This window comes from Mustelus asterias, chromosome 6, assembly GCF_964213995.1.
Source record: "Mustelus asterias chromosome 6, sMusAst1.hap1.1, whole genome shotgun sequence".
Taxonomy (NCBI): Eukaryota; Metazoa; Chordata; class Chondrichthyes; order Carcharhiniformes; family Triakidae; genus Mustelus; species Mustelus asterias.
The window spans coordinates 43,709,182-43,734,603 of NC_135806.1; the positions used below are offsets into that span (position 1 = coordinate 43,709,182).

The 25,422-nt window shown below is 42.8% G+C and overlaps 1 protein-coding gene across 3 annotated transcripts in view; it reads left to right on the forward strand.

Annotated features, from left to right (window-relative positions):
• The window catches only part of LOC144494833 (E3 ubiquitin-protein ligase RNF38), a 195,147-nt gene that overhangs the window by 129,926 nt on the left and 39,799 nt on the right, over window positions 1–25,422 (forward strand). For all 3 annotated transcript variants that reach the window (XM_078214235.1, XM_078214236.1, XM_078214237.1), the window contains 2 exons: window positions 9,757–9,950; window positions 11,433–11,646. In XM_078214235.1, coding sequence (XP_078070361.1) covers window positions 9,757–9,950; window positions 11,433–11,646 — 408 coding nt within the window. The remainder of the gene's footprint in view (window positions 1–9,756; window positions 9,951–11,432; window positions 11,647–25,422) is intronic.

The window sequence follows — 25,422 nt, forward strand, 5'->3', positions numbered from 1 at the left end:
AGGATTTCTTTCCCCTGAAGCAGAATGACAAGAGTTGCATATTGTTCTTGTTTATATTGCAATAAAAATAAAACTTGCTCTTTAGATTATCTACTATATTTGGTAACTGTGTTGTTCAATCTCTGTGAGGGCTAAGCAGTCATAACAGCAACTTCTACTGTGAAATACGTAATACGTAAACCTTGTCTTTTTTTCCATCCTCCCCACACCCTTGCTTTCATTACAAAAATATTATTTTGTATAATGTATATTTAATATTGCAAATGTAAAACTATATACTAAAGGTACTCCAAATTTCACACAAATTGTGGAACATTCTGCAGAATTATATCAGGAATAAATGTCTTGAGCAGTGTGGAATTTTGATGTAACTGTTTCATTGTATAATGCACTATCCTGCTCCCTTCCAAAAGAAGGGTGTGTTCCACCAGCAAAACCATGCACTACCCTGTACAGCACATCTTTTCGAGGAAGACTTGTGCTATCATTTTTTTATTGACAGCAGCTTGAATACTAATAAAAGGGAACACATGAAAGGGAGAGTCTTCCAACTACAAAGACTGGATGTGGCTATGAGACCTTGTGGTTATTGCTAAAGAATCTTGTTTAAACTTGACAATGAAGGCTTGTGCACTCACTACTTCAGAACCATGTATTGTATTTGAACAAATGTGTTCAGAGAGAGTATTGAAGAAGTTTTGAAGTGAACAACATAGCAGCTCAGCAGCTCTAACTTGAATATAGGATTCCAGCATGCTGTTCTCTTTCACAGTTGCTACAGAAATCCTCCTCCATATATAGAACCTCGCTTCAATCCACAAAAGGTTTTTCTGGGTTCTGACTTTTAATACAGAAATGATAATGTTCTAAAGTAAGGCAATATCTGTTCTGTGACTTTATTTGCTTCGGAAATTCTAATCCATTGCCTCATCTGTGTCTTTAGGTCTGTAAATTTGCATCTCAATGTTCTTTTGCGGGGAGGTGCCAGACCTTCACCTTTAGGTTGCTCTAACTCAACACAAAATTGCCTATGTCTGTTTTTAAAAATAAAATTAATTTCCTTTTTGGCAAGGGAATATTATGATTTTCAATCTAGTTAAATATTACCCACCAGACATCACTTTTAGAGTGGCTGCTTTTCTTCCTGGATTGCACAGGTAGGTAGTCATGATTCAACCAGACGCCTGGCAAACTGCAGCGTTACTCCATGAAAGAATTGTATTGCCATTTAACTGGTTGAAGGGGGAATGTGTGCCAGCACTGCTCTCTCTCTCTTCTGGCATTAACAGTAACAGGCATGATCAAAGGGGTGATATTACTTTTTAATCTGTTCTTGTGCAGACCTACTGCTGCTTTCTTGAGCATGGCCTGGTGCTCCTAACAGCACTGAGAATCACAAATATCATTGGGTTACTCATGACTTCGATATTATCAGTAGGAAAATTTGGTCCAAGTGCTTTTCAAAATAATTACAAAGAAATATTTGCAGGATGTCTAAAGAGTTGAAATTATATGAATTTCTCACTTGTATGCTTTAAAGCTTTGGGTTGTTTCATATTTAGCAGAAAAATTATGTAAAATCTCATAAAATCTGTGTTGTAAATGTTTATGACTTCTACACCTAGAAGAACAAGGCTGCAGATACATGGGCACACAACAACCTGCAAGTTTCACTCCAAGCCACACACCATCCTGACTTGGAACTAAATTGCCATTCCTTCACTGTTGCTATGTCAAAACCCTGGAATTTCCTCCCTAAGAGCAGTGTGGGTCAGGAAGGTGGCTTGTCATTACTTCAAGGGCAATTAGGGGTGGACAATAAATGCTGGCGTAGCCAGTGATACCCACATCCCGTAAACAAAGTTTTTAAATAGCCTGAATTTCGAGTTGTGCTTCTCAGAAGCTCATGTTCTTTATCGTTTGATACTCCTAATATTCGCCATACATTTGAATCATGCTTGTCTGAATTTTGACCCACTTTGTGATTTCCTTTTGCTGCACTTTCCGAATCTGTCATTTTATAAAATCACTAAATTAATTTCTCGTATGTAGATTAAAAGAAAACTGGAAATCTTCAGATACAAGCAGCAGATCCAAAAGAGAAACGGTTAATATTTTGAGCAGCAAAGTTCAAAATACTCAACTTCAAAGGTAGCCTGCAAAAAATCAAAGCGGGCAGCAAGAAATTCAAGAAAGGTCGTCCCATGCATGTTACTTTACGTTGTGATTCCTCTATAGTCCAAATGGGGCTCCACAATTGCAGGCACATGCGTCTTGTTCAGAGTTGGAAAATAATGCAGAGTTTGATTGTAGGAGCAATGATTATAGTAGTGAAAATCTGAGAGGAGCTGCTTCTCCAATCACAACTCCTATCTCGCCCATGCTCACTGCTCCATCTCCTCCAATCACAGGTTCCCTCCTCCCGGCATTTGCTGTTCCTTCAGAGATAGAGACCAGAATTCTTCCATGCCGTCCACCACAGGAATCGTAGCAGGCAGGGAGCAGACCATGCAAAGGTCCATTGATCTTGGGCAAGATTTTCTGGTTTTGGGGTGAGCACGGCTGGAAAATCCTGCCCAGAATCTATGATTGGAGGAACAGCAAGGGCGGGAGGGAGAGAACCTGTGATTGGAGGAAGTAGAGCAGCAAGCATGGAGGAGACAGGAGAATTAAAACCAAAAAAACTTTCTTCTGATGATTGAGAAGAGAAAGAAAGGGATGGAAGCCATTCTCTTCAGATCAGAACCTCAACTCAGGAGTCAATAGATAGTTGATGTTTGTTTCCTCTCAGGATTGAAAAACAAATCCATTTAGCATTGTATGTTTTTTATTGGGATGGAATGGGGCTTTATCTGATAGCTGTCATGGAGCATCCACTATGGTGTGTCTTTTCAATATTTTATAAATAAAATCAGTCCCCTTCCCACCTCTCTCCAGTCACAGTAGCCCTCCTATTTCAATCCAAGAGAGTTGGGATCTTGGCATTGCCATCAGCAGATCCAAGGCAGAGAGAGAGGCCAGGATAGTGGCAGAACCAGTGCAGGTAGAGCAGCTGTGAGTGAGAGAGCAGGGAGGGAGAGATAAGAGAGGGAGAGACACTGAGGAAGGAGAGGGAGGATTGGGGGGGGAGGGAAAGACTCAAGGCAAGAGAGAGGGGGCTGAGAGAGGGGAACATTGGTCACTTTAACAGTTTATACATAAATAAAATAAGCTGTATGATTTCCCAATTTTAAAAAAAATCTTAATTTTTCCTTCTAAAATTATTCTCTGGTCCTGGGTTTCAAGTTTACAAACTACTGTTTGAACATAATGATCAAATGAGAAAGGGAAGGGTTAAACCCTTTCCAATGACTTAATCAAATAAATTATATTGTGGGGAAAATCTAGTTTTTCTTGTTCCCCTTAGGGGTTCCTTTAAATGTTTCTGCTATAGAAGTGTCTGTCTGTATAGGAGCTTTTTGTGGCTGTTGTTATGCATGTTTTTTATCCAAAAAGATTATGATTTGTAAATCAGGAGACCTGTAAATCCAGAAAAGCCTGTCCTTCCAGGTCTTGAGTTTGCTTTAATATCAGCTACAGAGGAGGATGACAGACTTTTCTTTGGGAGGGGTGGGGTGTTGAATACGGGACAGTGTTTAGTTATTGGATTCTTTGTTGCCCGCTCAGCACCAACATCTCTTGTTTGTTTAATGGAAACTGCAGCGAGTTTGTAAATTCCTGCTTCAAGAAATATCCGATTGGATAGGTAACTGGCTATCTAACAGAAGACAGAGGGTGGTGGTGGATGGAAAATTTTCGGACTGGAAACCGGTTACCAGCGGAGTGCCACAGGGATCAGTGCTTGGTCCTCTGCTATTTGTCATTTTTATAAATGACTTGGAGGAGGGGGCTGAAGGGTGGATCAGTAAATTTGCTGATGACACCAAGATTGGTGGAGTAGTAGATGAGGTGGAGGGCTGTTGTAGGCTGCAAAGAGATATAGATAGGATGCAGAGCTGGGCTGAAAAATGGCAAATGGAGTTTAACCCTGACAAATGCGAGGTGATTCATTTTGGTAGGACAAATTTAAATGTGGATTACAGAGTCAAAGGTAGGGTTCTGAAGAATGTGGAGGAACAGAGAGATCTTGGGGTTCATGTCCATAAATCTCTGAAGATTGCCACTCAAGTGGATAGAGCCGTGAAGAAGGCCTATAGTGTGTTAGCGTTCATTAACAGGGGGTTTGAGTTTAAGAGCTGTGGGGTTATGCTGCAACTGTACAGGACCTTGGTGAGACCACATTTGGAATATTGTGTGCAGTTCTGGTCACCTCACTATAAGAAGGATGTGGAGACACTGGAAAGAGTGCAGAGAAGATTTACCAGGATGCTGCCTAGTTTGGAGGGTAGGTCTTATGAGGAAAGGTTGAGGGAACTTGGGCTTTTCTCTTTGGAGCGGAGGAGGTTGAGAGGAGACTTGATAGAGGTTTATAAGATGATGAGGGGGATAGATAGAGTGAACGTTCAAAGACTATTTCCTCGGGTGAATGGAGTGGTAACTAGGGGGCATAACTATAGGGTTCATGGTGGGAGATATAGGAAGGATGTCCGAGGTAGGTTTTTTACTCAGAGAGTGGTTGGGGTGTGGAATAGACTGCCTGCAGGGATAGTGGAGTCAGAAACTTTAGGAACATTTAAGAAGCTATTGGATAGGCACATGGAGTACTTCGGGATGATAGGGAGGAAATAGCTTGATCTGGGTTTCAGACAAAGCTCGGCACAACATCGTGGGCCTGTTCTGTGCTGTACTGTTCTATGTTCTAAGAACAGTTTCGTTCCTAATTTAACTCTTAAGATCTGCTTTACTTTCAAGGAGCCCCTGAGAACCAAGCATCAAAAAATATTTTTAAACTTTTGGTTATGTATTAATATTGAGTGAAACATTAGCCCAGGATTTAGTCTCAAACACAAAATGGGAACATTGTTATAACTGCACAAATGGTTATTCTGTTTCATTTACTTTTGTGTGGTCAAAATAACACTATTATGGTAGAAGTTAATAATAGTGTCAGTATTGTAATAGAAGTTAATAATAAAGTGTCAGTTGTTGATTATATGCACCTCATATATTACCAAGTGCAAAACAGAGTCAAGTGTACATTAGCTACTTTTGTACATTTTGCAAAGTACCCTGCAGAAGCAATACGACCCACATCAAATAAAAAGAGAAAATGCTGGGAATGCTCTGCAGGTCAGACAGCATCTGTGGAGACCCAGATTTTCTGATTGAAGTAATGGTGAACCTGAGACTCCTGCTGCTGCTTTGCATTGGGAACTAGAGGAAGTCCTGACATGCACATGTGCATGCTACTTGCATGTGTGAACATCAAATTTCCAATGGGAAGACATGTGCTGCCCTGACCCTGCATTGTAGGCTTGGCCTAAATACCCTAGAAATTTGCACCTAACTAACACCGGTTAATCACAGGCATAGGACCTGGCTTGAAAATGATCTGGAGATGCCGGCGTTGGACTGGGGTAAACACAGTAAGAAGTCTCACAACACCAGGTTAAAGTCCAACAGGTTTATTTGGGAGCAAAAGCCATTAGCTTTCGGAGTGCTGCTCCTTCATCAGGTGAGTGGGGGCTTCTCCCGGAGCGGAGAAGCTACGACATCATCTTCGGAGCCTTCAACATGTCATTGATGAAGATGAACATCTCGCCAAGGACATCCCCACTTCTTGCCTTCAAACAACCGCACAACCTCAAACAGACCATTGTCCGCAGCAAACTACCCAGCCTTCAGGAGAATAGTGACCACGACACCACACAACCCTGCTACAGCAACCTCTGCAAGATGTGCCAGATCATCGACACAGATGCCATCATCTCACGTGAGAACACTATCCACCAGGTACACGGTACATACACTTGCAACTCAGCCAACGTTGTTTACCTGATACACTGCAGGAAAGGATGTCCCGAGGCATGGTACATTGGGGAAACCATGCAGACGCTACGACAACGGATGAATGAACACCACTCGACAATCACCAGGCAGGAGTGTTCTCTTCCTGTTGGGGAACACTTCAGCGGTCACGGGCATTTGGCCTCTGATCTTCGGGTAAGCGTTCTCCAAGGCGGCCTTCACGACACACAACAACGCAGAATCGCTGAGCAGAGACTGATAGCCAAGTTCCGCACACATGAGGATGGCCTCAACCGGGATCTTGGGTTCATGTCACACTATCTGTAATCCCCACGACTTGCCTGGGTTTGCAAAATCTCACTAACTGTCCTGGCTGGAGACAATACACATCTCTTTAACCTGTGCTTAACCCTCTCTCCACTCACATTGTCCGTACCTTTGAGACTTGATTACCTGTAAAGACTCGCGTTTCAACCATTATTTTGTAAATTGAGTTTGTGTCTTTATATGCCCTGTTTGTGAACTGAAATCCCACTCACCTGATGAAGGAGCAGCGCTTCGAAAGCTAATGGCTTGTGCTACCAAATAAACCTGTTGGACTTTAACCTGGTGCTGTGAAACCTCTTATTGAAAATGATCAACAGCAGAACATGTATTAGAAAAACTCTGAAATGCTACAAGTAAACATGATGCAAATACACTCCGCTGCCCCCTCCCCTCAGCCAAATCCACCCCATGTTCCTCCACTCAAGGGGGCATTTTTTCCATTGCTGACATCAAAAGGAATATTACCTTGGCGCTCCTCACCTCTAGTACAAGCTCTAATACAAAACGTTACGGCCGCATAAAATAAAGGCAAAATACTGTGGATGCTGGAATCTAAAACAAAAACAGAAAATGCTGGAAAATCTCAGCAGGTCTGACATCATTTGTGGAGAGAGAATAGAGCCAACGTTTCGAGTCCAGATGACTCTTCGTCAAAGCTCTGACAGAGGGTCATGTGACTCGAAACGTTGGCTCTATTCCCTCTCCAAACATACGGCCACAGTTTGAATTACGGTTGGCAGAGTGCACTTCATCTTTCATCAGAATTGGAAAAAGTTAGAGATGCAACAACGGGTTTTAAGCAAGTACAAAGGCTGGGAAAACTGGGGGAGGGTGAAAAGAACATAAAGGAATGTCTGTGATATAGTGAGAGACAGAAATGATGCAAGGACGAAAGGTGTGACATGGCACTGCAAAAAGGAGTATACTGCAGCCTCTCCAGTCTGAAATGCTTGGGATCAAAGCATTTCTTGATTTCAGAATTTTCTGGAATATGGAATAACATCAGAATGCCGAACCCAGTATTAATTCCTACCTAATTAGCCAACTTTTCCCTTCATTCATCTCCCTCTTTTTCCTGCTGTCTTCCCACTGAAATAACCAAAGGCTGTTACTCATATAAGAATAGTTTTGACTCCTTTCCCCTCTTAAATGCTATAATTTAGATGTCATACTGTGCAACGTAGAAGCAGGGCACCAGAATAATCAGAAAGGCTATCACATTCACTATTTCATGATTTGCTGCAGTGCTGTTAGTGGTGAGTCTGAGTTGGGTGGGTCTGTTCAAAAAATTTCAGACAACTGGTATTTTTGGATTTTGGATTTACAACTAGGATAGTGTTGTAATAGGACAGGTTAAAATTATCAGCAATTAAAAATATGAGCAATGTTATGATCTGAAATTGTTGAACTCCACTCTGATGAAAGGTGAATGACTTGAAATGTTAACTTGTTTTGTAAAATGCCTGCGATGCAGGAGGAGGCCATTCAACCCATCAAGCCTGCACCAAGAACAATCCCACCCAGGCCCCATCCCCGTAACCGCACGTATCTCGCTCTGCACACATGTTTCTAGACCAGCTGAGTATTTCTAATACTTTCCATTTTTATTTCCGATTTCCAGCATCTGCCAGTAGTCTTGCATTTTTGGGACCCAGACGTATGATCTAGATTTGGGGGTAATTTTAATCCCATCTGGATGGGTGAGATGATGAGGAGGATGTTGGGGAAAAGGAGGTTTAAACTGTTAAAATCCAACCGACTACAAACACTCCTTGTTCAACCTGGATGAGTTTGGGATTGGTGAACAACCCGCTTTTGAGGGTTAGGTTAATAATTATTGTATTTAAGTAAAGCTCCATGCCTCAGACTTTGACAGCAACTTCGATTCAATGCCTCAACTGCACATTTCCTAGGGATCAGGAAACCTTGCACCAAAAGGAAACAGTATCTGCCAGATCCAGCAGATAAGTACTTTTCCACTATTGCTGGTGAGCTAGGATGGTAAGGAGAGCTTCCTCCTGGCTCACTTGGCAAACCTGCAATTTCTGCCTCCGTATGCTTGATGATCATGTGGTTATCTCCCCCAACCAAATAATCTCTCCCACTTTCCCTTCCAGCACATTCCAAGCTCAGCCTCCTTCCAATCGTTGTCTGCAAACAGAATGCCAATTAAAGATGAGCTCTGAAAAATCCCTTTAGGATGCATTGCTAAATCCAATGCAGTGGAGGATGGACGTAGGATAAAATTTATCTTAGAAACCATGGATGGTTTAAGATGAGCTCCAAGAGAAGAGACACTTTAAATGATTTAGTTGTCAATATATGTTTTGTTACCGCAGTCAAGTTCCATTTGAAAGTTAGGGATGGGCTGAATAATAAGTTCAGAGGTAAACTGGTACAGAGGTATTTGGAACATCTTAAACTCAATGTTGCAATGTTTTTTTAAAGAACAAGATTTCTGTTAGGTGCTATGTTACTCATCACAACATATCAGCCACAAATCACACTTTGAGTATTGTACACATTTTGTAATTCTCTAATCTTTCCTAAATGTAACTAAATCCAAAAGGAAAAATAATGTGCCATGATTTTCTAAAGCCTTGCATGGTAGTTTATTTTGTAAACTGAAGTTTGGAAATAAAAGTTGTGTAACACAACCAAAGGTTTGGAGCAATTTCAAGGAGAATTGGCGTTTGAAAGATGTTTCAGGGCTGCCAAGCATATTAAATCAGGAGCAAATGTGAGGAAAGCTAGCACATGCACGTGGCTAAACAGTGCCCTATGATGGTTGGGATTGTTGAAAGTTTAAAAAGCCTGTCAGGCAGCACTCTGCATATATTTGAAGTGGTTAAGTGATGCTTTATTTGGCAAAAATTGTGGGAGGAATAACGGGTAAGGTATCTATTGCCATTTGCTAGTTGGAAAATGTTGCCAATTACATACAGTTTGGCCTCCTTCAGCCCAATAAAGCACAAAATAGTGTGAATATCCTGGAACAGTTTTGGCAAAACAAATGGAAACCGTTAGCCTGTAATACTTTAGATTAGTAAGTCATCTTCCTTGAAGTATGATCTGTTCACTAAACCATAACAAGAATGTTGAGCCAAATCATATTTTGCCATCGCAAATTTTGTGCATCTGCTATTTCAGTCAGTGGATTCAAACCTGTGAAATAATTAATTTTGTTCCTTCATGCCCCTCAATTCTTTGAATTATAGCGCAGGTTTTCTTCCCTGACATCCTTCAATCTAACCATGTAAGGAGCAGAATACTGCAGAATTTTGCAGTAAAATTTAGCAGGACTGCCACTTTTCTGAAATTTTTGGATTTCCCAGCTGCCAATGGTTCACCCCTCCCCTTCCTGCCTTCCCTTAATAATCAGGCCAGTGTTTGAGGAAGGTTTTCATTAAACTGTCTCTGTCAGAGCCGGACCATGTTCTAAAGATTAGTAAGGGAACCATATTGTATGCCTTTGTGGAAAAGAATATTATTAATGAGTTGTTTTTTCTTGTGATGATGCAGAGTGAAGAAAGCCCAAGTCCTAAGCGCCAACGCCTCTCTCATTCGTTTTTTGAATATACAGCAGTATCTCCTGCCCCATCACCACCAATGCGACCATGGGAGATGACATCTAATAGGCGACCTCCCTCAGCTCGACCAAATCAACATCATTTCTCAGGGGAAAGATGCAATACACCTGCACGAAACAGAAGAAGGTAAATAGTTGTAAATTAGATGCCCGTTAAGGAGGTCTCTATATATTGCAATTTTACAGTGCTTAAGCTGCATTGGCTCTTCAAATGAAAATGATATTGTGATGCACTTTATGGGATTACATCTGTTTGAAATGTGTCAAACTGAAGTTAACATTTGAACCTTGTGGTGTCATTTTTAAAAAATGATATCACAATTTTTAGTCCAAAGGATACCACCAATGAAAAATGTGCTTCCATACATTTCACTAATTCTAATCGGTATTGTTCATCTTCAAAGATGAGTGGGATGTCAGTTCTATAAAGCAGAAAGAAGAAAATACTTTAGGGATTTAAAGAAAATGTTTTCTGATGTTCTTTAGAACCAGGACTAGAAGAAAATGCTATTTGGTGTACACTATCATTTAAAGCCTAAAATTCCACTAGGTGCTTTTCTTAGAGCACTTCTTAACTAGTTCAAAATGAATGTACTAGCCACTTTGTCACAACTGAGCATAAAGCAACCTAATGCTAACACACTGGCAAACATATTAACAGAGGAATTTATACACCTAATGATTTGGATATTGCAAGGACGCAGAGATTCAGCTATATTTGGTTTATTTGAAGGTGGACTTCAAAGAGCAAGGATAAATTCTGGCTCCTGCTCAAAGTCAATAAAGGTGTGGTGGGAAGGCGTTATTCTTTCACTATGCAGTTTGCATTTTTTGCTGAAGTTATAAGTTTCCATCATATGGTTTGCTTCATGCAATGAACAATGTTAGGAGTATTTTTTTCAAAAGCCAAACATTCTTCACTGGACAAATCATATGATGAAGCAGATGCTGTTTCAGCTAAAAATATAAACCTTGTTTTAGCAACATGATAAAAATAACACATTCCAGTACACTTGGGGGATACAAATTACTGTCTTTGCTAATTGTAGCAGTGAAAGAAGTAGAGTAAAAAATAAAGTGGTGAAACACCGGTTTTGCTTCCATCAACATTTTCCAAAATGAACAAAGGCTGAAATCTCAGCCCTGACGCCAAGTATACAGCATGAGATTGATAGATTTCCCAATATTAAAGCTATCAAGGGACATGGAGATAGTGCAGAAAAATGGTGGAGGTAGAAGATGATCTAGTTGAATGGTGGAGCAGGCTTGAGAGGCCTCGTGGCCTACTCTTAATCCTTTGTTCCTAGTAACCATTTATTGATTTTGTTAGACTTAAATTTTCAGAAATGTTTTTGAGATTCAAATGTTACATAAATATTCTGTGTAAGATACCTGTCATTGGTTTTATTTACATTAAGGTTTGAAAATAAGAATCTAATTACATTAATTTGTTTAAGATCATGCAATATATGGTAAATCACAGGTTAAAACCTATAATATCGCTTATATGGGTCAAACAATGAAGCTGCTGATCAAAACCAGATATTGTTCAACTCCACTGCACTATAAATATTTGTACTATTAACTGTTCTGATCTGCTTTTGCACAGTCCTCCTGTTAGGCGTCAACGAGGGAGACGAGAAAGACTGACTAGACATAGTTCTGTGAGCCAAGACGAAAACTACCACCACCATCCTTATGGACAACAGCCAGCTGCAGAGGAGCCCAGAGCATTTCACCCTCCGAATGTATCTCCCCGCATGCTCCACCCTGCCGCACACCCTCCACAGCAGAATGCTGTGGTGGTTGACATCCATGAACAGGTAGGTAAATTGATTCAGATGTATTAGCATTTGTTTTGTTTCTTGGTTTAGGACGATAATGAGCTTTCTCTTTGTATAAGCCTCTTAGTGAATACCTCCTGTGCCACAAATAAATCCTTATCTTTAATCATTAGTATTGAGTGGTCAAGTAGAATATAACTAGAACTAATCTGCTGCTGAGTAAGTGTTTTTGAAAGGATATTCCTATTGACAGCAGCTGTTACATAGATTTGGAAATCATAAATGATCACCAGTTTCTTAAGACATGAAACTGCATGAGCAGTTCTGACCGTGGCAAGTATTAAAACACATTGCTCATTTGTATGCCCTGTGTGCATTTGTGTATATAAAATACGAACTGAATATATCAATAGTGTCTGAAATGTATCTATCCCTTGCTCTCTAATCCCATTTCACCTGAAGGCCATACACTCTCTATTAGCAACCATGAACACAACGGATCAGTGTGTGAGTTTGTGGAGATATAATATATGCACAATATGGAAACATGTAAATTAGGGAATATGGTTCACTACGGAGGACATTAAGCAACTTGAGGAGCGCAGAAAGCTAGCAGATTGGGCGGATAGATGTTGCATGAAAATTAATGTGAAGACAGATACATTTTGGAAGGAAAAGTAAGAGAACATATCTACTAAATTAAACTTCAAAAGGAGTAGAGGATGAAGGGTTTAGACACATGCATCATGTCCTCCCCACAAACATGTGACCTCATGCATACACATGCGCAATGTGCACGCGCGCACACGCATGCATGCATGCATGCACATACACATACGCACATGCACACACACAGTTAAGACAAACCTTTGTTTTTTGAAAAATAGTTAAATAGCAGCTAGAAGCTTGTGTGCATTTTAGGCATGTTACTTTCAGAAGCTATTTGCACTGGCCTAGAATGGCATCCTCGTGAGATCATTTTTTTTGCCATGGTGGCCAACTCTTTGTTAAACATTGCCTGGTGTGGCTCAGGAGCTCCATTCTCTCACGGCAGTCTATACATTCACTGCTGAGGAAGACAATGGACTGAACAGGTGTAGGATTTGTTAACTTCTGTTTTTATTTCTGGGCCCTCTCCATGGCCAGCTGAGCATTTTTTTTCTACTCACCTCTTCCAATGCCCTTCCAAACTGTCAGCCTCCAGAAGTCATTAAGTCATAGACTTCAATTACTATCTCCCAGTTGTCAGTGTCAAATCCGCTATCTTCAGATCTCACTCGCAGATGTCCTTGTGGCGTTATGGACATCCAGTAGATGGTGTCCCAGTGTACAATTCAACATACTAAAGGTTGTTGGGAAGAAAATAGAGCCAACATTTCGAGTCTAGATGACCCTTCGTTCGAAGGGTCATCTAGACTTGAAACATTGGCTCTATTCTCTCCCCACAGATGCTGTCAGGCCTGCTGAGATTTTCTGTTTTTTGTTTCAGATTCCAGCATCCGCAGTATTTTGCTTTTGTTTAAAGGTTTTGGGGATAGGGCCTTCATCCATCTGATGAACGTAGCCAAGGCAGTGCAGGCATTGTTGGCTTGGCAAAGCATATATTGATGCAGATCTAAAAGGGTTCCAAGGTTGCCATGTTGTAGCTGACATTATTCATCGTGTTGGCATAGAAAGAGGAGATCACATTGAGCAGCTTTGGCAGGCAGCCAGTTTTTTCCAGCAGCCTAATAGTCTCAGCTCACATGGTTGAATGCCTTGATAGGATCGATGAAGGCAATGTAGAGTGGTCTCCTTTGTTCATGACAATTCTCTTGTAGCTGCCAGACTGAGAAGATCTTGTCAATGCTAAATCTTCCAGTTTGAAACCTCTCTGGGATTAAGCATAGATACGTTCAGCCAGAATTTGCAATCTGACAAATACCTTTCTCATGATGCTTAGCAGGGCGCTGCCTCGATAGTTGGCTGTAATCACTATGGTTGGCCTTGTTCTTGTACAGTGTCACTATCTTTGCATCATGCATATCGTGGGGCACTGCCTCTTCCCTTCTACAGAGACAGAGAAGACTATGTAGATTCTGCAGGAGTGCCAGTTTTGCATGCTTGATGAGTTCAGGCACTATAACATCAACACCTGGAGCTTTGCCCATGGCAAGCTTCGCTAAGTGTACCATGGGTTCGCTGTCCAGCTCTGCCACGACCAGCAGGCTTTCTGTGGTGCATAGAGCTTCCTTAAAGAACAAGATCTGAGGTAGTGTTCCACCCCTCTCTTCAACTTTTTATTGCAATTAGTGATGACCTCCCCTGCCTTTATTTTCATTGAAGCCATTTTCTTTAATGATGGATTTGATGCCTTTCTGATTCCTTCACACATGGCTCTTGACATTCTCTATGTTGAAGGATATCAGGACAGCGTGGCGAAGTTAGAACCAGTAGTCATTGTGGCACTGTCTAGCAGTCTGTTTCACTTAACTCTGAATGCAAAAGAGCCATTGGAAATATTCTTGCTCTGACCTTTTATGATTAATGAAAGCGAGACCACTTGGCTTCAATGACAGATTCCATCACAGTGATGTTAGCATTGAACCAGTCAGCATTTTTCCAATCTTGCTTCCCATTTATTGGGAGAGCAGTATTGTAGATGGTGTCTCAAAGTATATTCCATTTCATTTCAGCACTTTGTGGGAATACTGGAGGCGCTTACACATTTAAGTTAGGGAACTGATTATCTAGGGAAACAAGAATGACTGACGTTGATATGAGGTCAGCATTTCTTTTTTGGACAAAAAATCTTCAAGGATTGCATCCTCATCTTTGAGCACTACAGAGTGATCGGCATCACGGACAGCACTGTGGTAGCTGTATCCATTGCGAATGCTGTTCAGAGAGCCATGTCTGCTGATGATCAGATCCAGCTGATATCAATGCCCTGATGTTGGATGTCTCTAATATGCCTTGAGACGCGTTTTGTTCTGAAAAAAATGTTACTTGAAGCTCATGGTGGCAGCAAAGCTCAATTATGTCCATTCTCATTTATCTTTCCTCTACTGTGGTCTCTGAGGCTTGAGGGGGCCATATCTCATGATTCATGCTCACTCATTCATTGAAATCCTCCGGTAGATAAAGATGTCCTGATTTGTGGATTCTACTTTTAGCAGTGTTAAGCTCCTCATAGAACTGGTCTTTCACCCCTGTAATGGAACACAGCATCGGAGCATAAATGCTCATGGAGTTAACTGGCACTGTAAGTTGAGAAGCGAATGAACAGAACACGTTCCGAGCCCTCACCATTTGTGGGAGATTCTATCAATGATAACTGAGTTTCCAACAACAAAGCTTATACCTTGCTCACACGTTTCCTCTGAACTCTTCCTTTGCTAAATGAATGTGTGATGTTTTTCATTCAGTGATCCACTCTCGACAAGCTTTGTTTCAAGGAGGATTGCTATTTTGATGTTCAGCCAAAAGATCACAGCTGTCTTGCGTGCGTTATTGACAAGTTATCTGTCAGTCTGTGACCATGGTCCTGGCATTTCAGCTTATCAATCTCCGAGTTTGTGCCATGTTTCTTTCTTGCTTGTTTGCCTGGAGCAATGGATTCCGCCCATTTGTTGAGCAGACTCTTGAGCTCCAAACACCCATTGAAGCAGATAGATGGTGGAGGGTCAGCAGTTCACTAGTCAGAAGCTGCCTGATTGTTAGGGTAGTGGCTGATCCAGTGGGACACAATGGTCCCTCTCATCACTGGAGGCAGCCTGTAGCACTGTTCTCTATGCCATTTGAGTTGGGCTCATCATTTGTGTAACTGAAGTCTCCCATGCTGTGCTGCGAAACCAATGCGTCCTTTTCAGGACACAAGCCTGGGCAAATTTTATGTAGATGCTGGTTGAGTCCAAAGGTATGCAGCACTCATTACATTTGGCACTGGCTTGGTTGCAGGAACTGTCAGAAAATTTACACATTTAGACATCAGTCTACCTTTGGTCTCCACTCCAGATTTTTTGTCAGGGTTTACTTCCTTAGCCTTCAACTCTACCGAGGTATCATCAAGTCAGTGGAGGTATTCACCCACAGCTGGGATATTTGGTTCATGAGTGCCAGGGTATGGCCACATGCCAATGGGCTTGCACACTGCATGTTTAGGGACCAAACTTTGTCTGACTTCCTCTAAAACTTTAGCCTAGTGTTGTGAGAGCCTCAGTTTTTATGTGTCACCATGAGCTGAGGACTTGCTGTTGCAGAAGTTGTGTTCTGATGGGGAGAGATTTACACAATTGGACTTCTCTTTTGCATTGCTGCTAGCCAGTGGGTACGAGCTAACAATGAGAAGCAAAGATGTACACATAAGCACAAAGCATTAGACACATCTCATCGACCGTTGGACTCCATTGGCCAGTTGACTGGAGAGCACAAATTAGCTGGAGGGCACAAATTTAATACCACCCTAAGAGAAAGGTTAGGAGTGTTTATTTCTCAGATAGAGGTTTGTAAGAACATAAAATGCCCAGCCAAAAAGTTATGAAAGCAGAAGCCATGAAATTTTAACAAAAGTAAATAACTGTCTGAAATGAAAAGATTAAAAGGCATTTATGCGGTGAGTTGGAGTGTTAGCACTGGTTCAATGGGTGGAATCGCCACACGTGATTCTATTTTAATCATTCTTTTGGAAAAAGTTTTCATCACTAATTTGTGAATTAATGACATTATTTAAGCAATCGTCCTCAACAGGATAAAATGGGATGGAGTTACTTTTCATGAACCCTCTATTTACTCAGTGAATTTTTGAAGCATATGGTTTGAATATGACAGCATGTTTATTCATTTAATCAATCCAATCAAATAGCAGACAAAATGTGAAAATGATAAAGAATGTATGTGTTTACTAATTTTAGGGTTTTTTTAGCAAGGTAGTTCAGCATTTATTTTAAGAAAACAGAATAAGAACCCTTTTATCTTCTCCCCAAGGCATGTAGTAAATGTGAGCCACAGGATGGGGACTGTCTCTCACATTTCAGCCATTACTTTGCATCAGCTGGCAGAGATATTCAACATTAGCTTCTCCAATCTAATTCCCGTTTCCCTTCTGCCTCTCCAGGAGAAACTGTTTGGTCTCTGCTCAGCGCTACCTCCCATGTTGCAGAAATAGGGAATTCAGCTGTGTAGCAGATTCAGCATGCTATCAGTTTACAGTTTCTAATATAACGCTGCCTTATGTACATAAGATACATTGATTAGAATAACTTAATAGACTAGATGTTCAATGGGGTTACAACAGAGTCATGGAATCTTTATCTTTCCTCTTGTTCAATTTTTTTTGGTTAATTTTGTTCCCATCAAGACAAGGAATGTTAGGACTGTGAAATGAAGCTTCCACTATTCTTCCACGTCCAGAATCAAGTAATTCCAGATTAAGAAAAGCACAAGCATAGAGCGAGAGTTCTCGATCTCTGTCACAGGTTTTCTTGAAATTCAACACCTGAAGGAGTAGAAGCAGCTTCTGATCTGTGGGTTGGTTTGAACTTGTCTTACCTCGTGCCATGTAGCCTAATATCAATGAACACTTCAAGCTGGATGCAGTTGTTATGCCAGTGTCAAATCTAATATACCAGGAGATGGTTAACGTGAGCTTTTTTTGAATGTGGACATCGCTTCCCAATTAAATTATCCACCAACCTGAGAAATGAATTGGGCTTACCGCATAGATTTTTAACCAGCCATGTAAAACATTCTGGTCTAACAACTTGAATGAAATTATCCAGACAACTGAAATGTAAAGTCTGAGTGAATTGTATTTGTGGCGATAAACCTCTTTTCACTTGGCCTTGCAAATCTTCAAAGTGAAGGTTTTCAAAATATTAGGATTATTTCGACTACAGTTCTCAGGAGGACCAGATTGGCTCATGATTTTGAAAGGAGGTGAAAGCAAAGGGGTTTATTTCCACATGGTAGAAGTCAGGATGAAAGCCTCTTCTAGAGTCTGGTTGTCTTTGAAGGTAGTGATGCAGTCTGGCTGCTGAACGGGGATAGTCACAGTTTTGTTTTTAAAAAAAAAACATGGAATAACGCAACATGTTTGCTGTCTTAAACCTTTGGGAAATTAGGTTTAGCTTTCAAAGTAAATTTATTGTTTATCTTGTTTATTGCATTAAGGATGTCAATAATGAACTACTTCATCACTTCTTTATTATTGCAAACAAATCTGAAGTAGTTGCATTGCTGAGAGTGATCGGTTTTGTGGTAAATTAAAGCGAGGAGGAAAACCACACCTGGTCCTGGTCATATTCTTTTCATGTGCTTTACACTGGGAACTCTCTGTACTCGGGCTACATCTAAAAGACCTCTACATAATTTACCATAGGCTTTATAAAAAAGGCTCCTTGGCGGATATCAGAACTCTGAAATCTGGCCCAGAAGTGCCGGTAGCATATTTCTTAAGTTCATCTATGTTATTTTAGTGATAGAAAAAAGGAGTTGGAATAATAGAAATGCTGGGTTGAGGATGCTTCCACTGAGTCTGAAATTACGTGGGCGATCTTCCCAGAAAGATTCTAAGGGCGTGATCTTACCGGCCATTCACGTCACGCTCCCATTGCAGCGAAAACGGAGATTTTGGTGACAAGCCAAATCTCCATTCGCCGCAGCAGGATAGGAAAATCCTGTTAAAACGAACAGTCGGAAAATTCCGGTCTATGTGTCAAAAAAGTCTGAAAATGGAAGGAAATTGCTCCAATCTTTGTGGTGCGCCCCACACTGCAATCATTCAACACGAGAGTGGCAAATGTTGTGCCTTTGTTTAATAAGAGCTGCAGGGAAAAGCCTGGGAACTACAGGCCAGTGAACCTCACATCTGTGGTGGGTAAATTGTTGGAAGGTATTTTGAGAGACAGGATCTACAGGCATTTAGAGATGCAAGGATTGATTAGGGACAGTCAGCATGGCTTTGTGAGTGGAAAATCATGTATCACAAATTTAATTGAGTTTTTTGAAGGGGTAACCAAGAAGGTAGATGAGGGCAGTGCAGTTGATGTTGTCTACATGGACTTTAGCAAGGCCTTTGACAAGGTATCACATGGTAGATTGTTGCATAAAATTAAATCTCATGGGATCCAGGGTGAGGTATCTAAATGGATACAAAATTGGCTTCTTGACAGAAGCCAGAGGGTGGTTGTAGAGAGTTGTTTTTCAAACTGGAGGCCTGTGACCAGCGGTGTGTCTCAGGGATCAGTGCTGGGTCCACTGTTATTTGTCATTTATATTAATGATTTGGATGAGAATATATGGGGCATGGTTAGTAAGTTTGCAGATGACACCAAGATTGGTGGCATAGTGGACAGTGAAGAAAGTTATCTCCAATTGCAACGGGATCTTGATCAATTGGGCCAGTGGGCTGACGAATGGCAGATGGAGTTTAATTTAGACAAATGCGAGGTAATGCATTTTGGTAGATTGAACCAGGGCAGGACTTACTCAGTTAATGGTAGGGCGTTGGGGAGAGTTACAGAACAAAGAGATCTAGGGGTACATGTTCATAGCTCCTTGAAAGTGGAGTCACAGGTGGACAGAGTGGTGAAGAAGGCATTCGGCATGCTTGGTTTCATCGGTCAGAACATTGAATACAGGATTTGGGACATTTTGTTGAAGTTGTACAAGACATTGGTAAGGCCACACTTGGAATACTGCGTGCAATTCTGGTCACCCTATTATAGAAAGGATATTATTAAACTAGAAAGAGTGCAGAAAAGATTTACTAGGATGCTACTGGGACTTGATGGATTGAGTTATAAGGAGAGGCTGAATAGACTGGGACTTTTTTCTCTGGAGCGTAGGAGGCTGAGGGGTGATCTTATAGAGGTCTATAAAATAATGAGGGGCATAGACAAGGTAGATAGTCAATATCTTTTCCCAAAGGTAGGGGAGTCTAAAACTTTAAGGTGAGAGGGGGAGAGATACAAAAGTGTCCAGAGGGGCAATTTTTTCACACAGAGGATGGTGAGCGTCTGGAACAAGCTGCCAGAGGTAGTAGTAGAGGCGGGTACAATTTTATCTTTTAAAAAGCATTTAGACAGTTACATGGGTACGATGGGTATGGAGGGATATGGGCCAAATACGGGCAATTGGGATTAGCTTAGGGGTTTAAAAAAAAGGGCGGCATGGACAAGTTGGGCCGAAGGGCCTGTTTCCATGCTGTAAACCTCTGACTTTCTGACTTAGTGCGATGAAAATCCTCCATGCGATTCTCACCGGAATGGAGACTTCAAGCACGTGACTCGCCCAAACTGGCCGCAGCTGAGTGCTGTTAAGCAGGGGAGGAGCTCCATATAAACACTAACGATGGACGCACTGTCAGTCACACCAGGAATAGTGGCCCCATGGTTCATCGAGGGGGAACTGGGACGGATGCTGGATGCCGTGGAGAGGAGGGCAATCTTTTTTGCCTGGGACAGCTGGCGGGCCAGGGGTTGGGCCAGCAATGCAGGCTGGGTGTTGGCAGCAGTGGCGATCAGTTCCCGCCGCAATGGCATGGAGGACCGGAGGCCAGAGCCACAATGAATAACCTCATTTGGACAGCAAGGGTGAGTGTCTATCCCGTCCTGACATCAGTTCAGTCTATCACACCCGCAATGTCCAGGTCGAAGCCACTCCCTTACACCCTGTGGCCTCCCAGCACCCGACCCCCTAGCACCTTCCTCCACCCTCTCTGGCACCTCCCTTTCACAATCCCTGCCTGCTGAGGCATGGGCCCAACATACCGCACCCACTCAACCACATCCCGTGCTGTCAATGTCCCTTTGCACATGGGGCATGCCGGTGATGGTGGGGAAGCTTGCAGCCTGGCCTTCCTGCTGGGCACAAGTAAACAGGGGATCCATCACCTCATGTACGCACTGGTGAATTGAAGATTGAGTGATGCCGCAGAGGTCCCGCAGCTGGCCTGGAAGGTCCTGGTAGAGTAAAAGGTGAGGGCCGCCATGACCCTCACTGCCACCAGGAGCAGATGCCCTCAGGTCTCTCAAGGTGCAAGGTATGTGAGCACATGGCACGAATGCCGCACTATCTCCTTGCCGAGACACAATCTGCAGCAGCACATGGCATCCGACAACTCAGTGAAAGACACACGGGTCTTGTCGTGTCGGGGTCCCCGTCTCTGACATTCACCATCCCTCCCTGGGCCTGATGGGTACCCGTCTCCTGCCTCCAGCCAGCGGCCCCCTCTTCTTCTGTTGTGTCCTTTGGCCTGAGTTGGTCTTGCCACAGTCACATGTCTCGCTCCTCCTCCTCCTCTTCCTCCATTGCCGCAATTCTCTCAGCCAGCTCAATGGGCTGCATGGCAAAATCCATGTTATCTCTGGGATGGGAAGGAGAGAGAGTCAGCAAGGTTATCCATACTGGACCCATCACTTCCTCCCAGCAACCAATGTCCTCATGAGTCTGGACGCTGGCAACCCAACACCATCCCAGTATCATGTACCATCTCAATAGGCTGCCAACCGCTGCCACATCATCACCGTGGCAGGCACGGGGGAGCGTATGAATATGCGTGAGGGGGGTCCCTTTTGGGAACTCCTGCATCACAGACATTAATGCACCCACCTGCAGTGGCTTCCAGGAATGGCTAACAGTTCAGACAGACGGGAGAGGGGCACCCTTGTACTATCATGGGTTGGGTTCCCATCGAAGGCAACACTGCAGAGCCCTCTTGATTGGAGCAGCAGCTGGCAGAGCTGGTGCCCGTCACTGTTAGTGGGTCTGGGATGGAATGTCAGCGGTCAGTCACAGAGCCTGCCTGGCAGACAGATGGCAGGGTGACCATGGCAATATCAGGGGGGCTGGGAACCACCCTCATAAGCAACCCCTCGGAGGGTTGCTGGGCAGCCAGGGGGAATGCACGCAACACAAGCCAGTGACGAGTCCCAACCTGAGTAGCTCCAGAATGGCACGAGCCCCCCCCAAACCTCTGCAACAATGCAAGCCCCCCACCCTACCGTACAGCAGCAGCTGAGACCCCCCCCCGCTACACTCCAGGGGTTGGTACTCACCACCTCGCTCCCCCTCACTACTGCTGCACATAAACCGCATTTTTATTGAGCAGGACTGATTCCTGCCAGTGTGACGTCATGCCGGTGAGGTAGGGAGATTCCGAGAGGGTGTGGGAGCTGGATGATAGCATGCTGAACTTGCTGATATTGAGATGCGTTTAAATTCATGCCAATCATACTTATTTTGGGCGTGAAGCAGTTTGCACCTGTAAAAAGGAGCTAGGAAGATACCAAACAGTTTGGCTCCGGACAAATCTGACTTTTTGCCTCCTGCACTATCTTACCACCTCACCACACTGGTCGATGGTTGGGACAAGTGGAAGATCGCCCCCTACATCTTTCTTAAGCCCTCTGAAAATATTTGATCTGAGTGATACAGCAATGGGGGCAGTTTTAAATCAACTTGTCAGGCATGAACGCAGCTTGCTTGCTTGCTTATTAACATTAATTTAAATGCATCTCAATATCAGTAGCGAGGTCAGCATACTATCACCTCGCCCCCACACCCTCTCGGAATCTCCCTACCTCACCGGCATGACGTTGCGCTGGCAGGAATCATTCCTGCTCTAAAATCATGCGAGTGTACTTACCATTCCATTGCCACTTTGTTACTATCCAATGCCATTTGATCTTAGTGGACGTTCCAGGATGGGTCAGGTTGTCTCTTCAGGCAGCTGGAAGCCTCGGCAATATTTAATTATTTGGGTCTGATGACATAATTCTGAACCTGATGCAATTTTAACCACTGGTCATAGCTGTGATGTCCAGTGTTGGTCTCAGAACAAAATCTATCAGGATGTTGGATTGGCTCCTGTAATGTTCCAGGTGAGTTCAATCTTTTCATCTTTGTTAAGGCATTTTTTGTGCCAGGGGTCTCGGGTGTCTTCTGACCTTCCTTTCAACCACTTAACTTTTTGTTTCCTGAGGTCCCTTGTGGTGGCCTTCTGCAGATTCTTACCACTGGCCACCTCGCCATAGCATTGCACTCAGGCACAGTTAAGCCTTAGCACATGCTAATTAGGTTGAAGTAAAGATTGCCCAGGCCTCATGCCAGCCGAGCAATGGGCACGTCCCTACCCAAATTAAAAACAGTGGATAAAATTAGCACAGGTAACTGTCTTCTATTCCACCTTCGGAATATATGGTTTCCCCCATCCTCCTCCTCAGTGGAGGAGATGGAATGGCTAAACTGAAATGTTATGGAAAGGAGTGCAGAGATCAAGAACTTCAATCCCAGATGGACCTCAGAGCTTTTGTGCCTGCACAGATCTGGAGCAGGCTGCACATACAAGGATCAGCATTTTTATATTTTATTTAGATCCAGTGCATAAGGAAACGCATGAAAACCCAGGTCAGGTGACTGGGAGCTATCAAGAAGGCAAGTGTCCCAGTCAGGGGCAAGGACAGGTCCCAAAGGGAGAAGGGATAGGGACAGGCCCCAAACAAAGAGTACAAAGAAAAGCAGTAAAATAAAGGCTCCAAATAAGAAAAGGACAGTGGGTATCACACTTGAAGTGAAGAAGACTCAGGAGAAACCCTGAAGGTCTAAGGAGGCAGCCAAAGGTTGGTGACTCAGTGCTTTGTGCCGTTGGGACAAAAGTACTCCTTTGGAGCAGTAGTATTCTACTCAACAAGGCCAAAGATCTGAAATTGTGCTTGAGTTGATGCTTGAGCATTTAATCAGGAATCCAGGAGAATGGAATCTCAAGACACAAGAACGAAACCCTACGAGGTGGCTGGCATTGATGCTGTCCAAGTAGGAGCAACTTCGAGAGAGAATTCCCAAGTTAGATTTTTGAAGGGTGAAGACAGGAATGCCTCGTGAGAGAGAGTTTCAGTGAGATTGGTTGACTCATAATGTTTACTTACATCTGTGAAATCCATGGACTCCACCTTGGTTGCATCAGCCACTTGTAGTGTGGTGTGTTCAACCACAGCTGCCTAGTTAATTCACATGTACCTCATACCTACTTGTAACTCGTTTTATCTTTCTGACCCTGTATAGTTGAATTTATTTTTGTTGGTTTAAACTCTGGGGAAACATGTGGCTTTATTGACTGAGCAAGTGTCTTGAATCTCACACTAGTCTCCTTTAAACAAAACCTCTGCACCCCTAACCAGACCCCACCAGACCTCGGAGTCTGGCCAAAAATCAAAACATAAACCAATGGGCACTACTGCAACCACTTCAGAACATTATTTAAATATTTTTCAAGGTTTAAAAAAACATTTAAATTTAAGTTTATTTACTAGTGTCACAAGTAGCCTAACATTAACACTGCAATGAAGTTACTGTGAATATCTCCTAGTCACCACACTCCGGCGCCTGTTCGGGTTGCACTGAGGGAGAATTTAGCATGGCCAATACACCAAACCAGCACGTCTTTCAGACTGTGGGAAGAAACCGGAGCACCCGGAGGAATCCCACGCAGACACAGAATGTGCAGACTCCGCACAGACATGACCCGAGCCAGGAACTGAACCCGGGTCCCTGGTGATGTGAGGCAGCAGTGCAAACCGCTGTGCTGCCCTATTTATTCTTTGTGTAGTTAATTGCCTGCTACTGGTGACAGTAGAAAAGGACTAGGATGCAGTTGAGATTGAAGTGTCAACAGAGTGAGAAGATGAGCTGCACAGAGTGAGAGCGTTCATGGGTAAATACTCCGCAGCCTCTGTCTGCCCCCAAAGTGAGTGATGGCAAACCTTAATTGTAGAGGTTGAATTGTTGAGGAAGACTATCATTATAGTCCAAGAGTAATATGGCATTAAATTAATCCCAGTCTAATTAATTTCATAAACCCATTCTCTTCATTATTGTCAGGCCATAAAAGCAATTACCTTTGCACTTAACATTTTATAACAAGATCAGTTAAACAGTTATTGAGATGATAAGTAAAACATCATTTTTTAAAAACTTGATGGATCATGGGGTGAGCATGTGAAAGATAGGAGTCAGGAAACTATTTTTACTGCAGTGATGTGCGTTTAGATTTGAGTGCAAAATAATTGGCTCTTTCTCATAAGCTTAACAGTTATAAACGAGATGTGTTTGAGCTGTCTCTACCGTGGTAGGTGTGAGCCCATGGAGCAAATATGCCTCGGGTCCAGCATAGACTGGTGTAAAATGGCCCCTCCCCAATCTCTCCCCAGGGCAGCTGATGAGTCCCTTCATTGCCAGCTTCAATTGACAAAATTCATGGGCGGCCCAGTGGTTAACACTGCTGCCTCAGAGCACCAGGGACCCAAGTTCGATTCCCGGCTTGGGTCACTGTCTGTGTGGAGTTTGCACATTCTCCGTGTGTGTGTGGGTTTCCTCCCACATTCCAAAGATGTGCGGGTTAGGTGGATTGGCCATGCTAAATTGTCCCTTAAAGTCAGGGGGACTAGCTAGGGTAAATGCATGGGGTTATGGGGATAGGACCTGGGTGGGATTATGGTCGGTGGAGACTCGATGGGCCGAATGGCCTCTTTCTGCACTGTAGCATTCTGTGTGATGTATGTGGTAAAAAAGCTAGAAAATAATTTATCAGTGCAGTTCAAGCAATATGAATCTTTGGTGATATTCTGGTATTTTTGCATAAGATTATATATAATCTGAGTGTTATCAGGCTCTTTGGCCATGGGGAATACTGCCATGAAACTTAATTTTGTTGTCTTTCTGCTATTCAGTGATAATTGCTGGACTTCAATCAGGAATTGGAACTTTACCTAATTCAGAAAGTTGAGATATTTTTGGTTTTTTACCAACATAGAATGTCCTCCTGTGAAACCATGATAA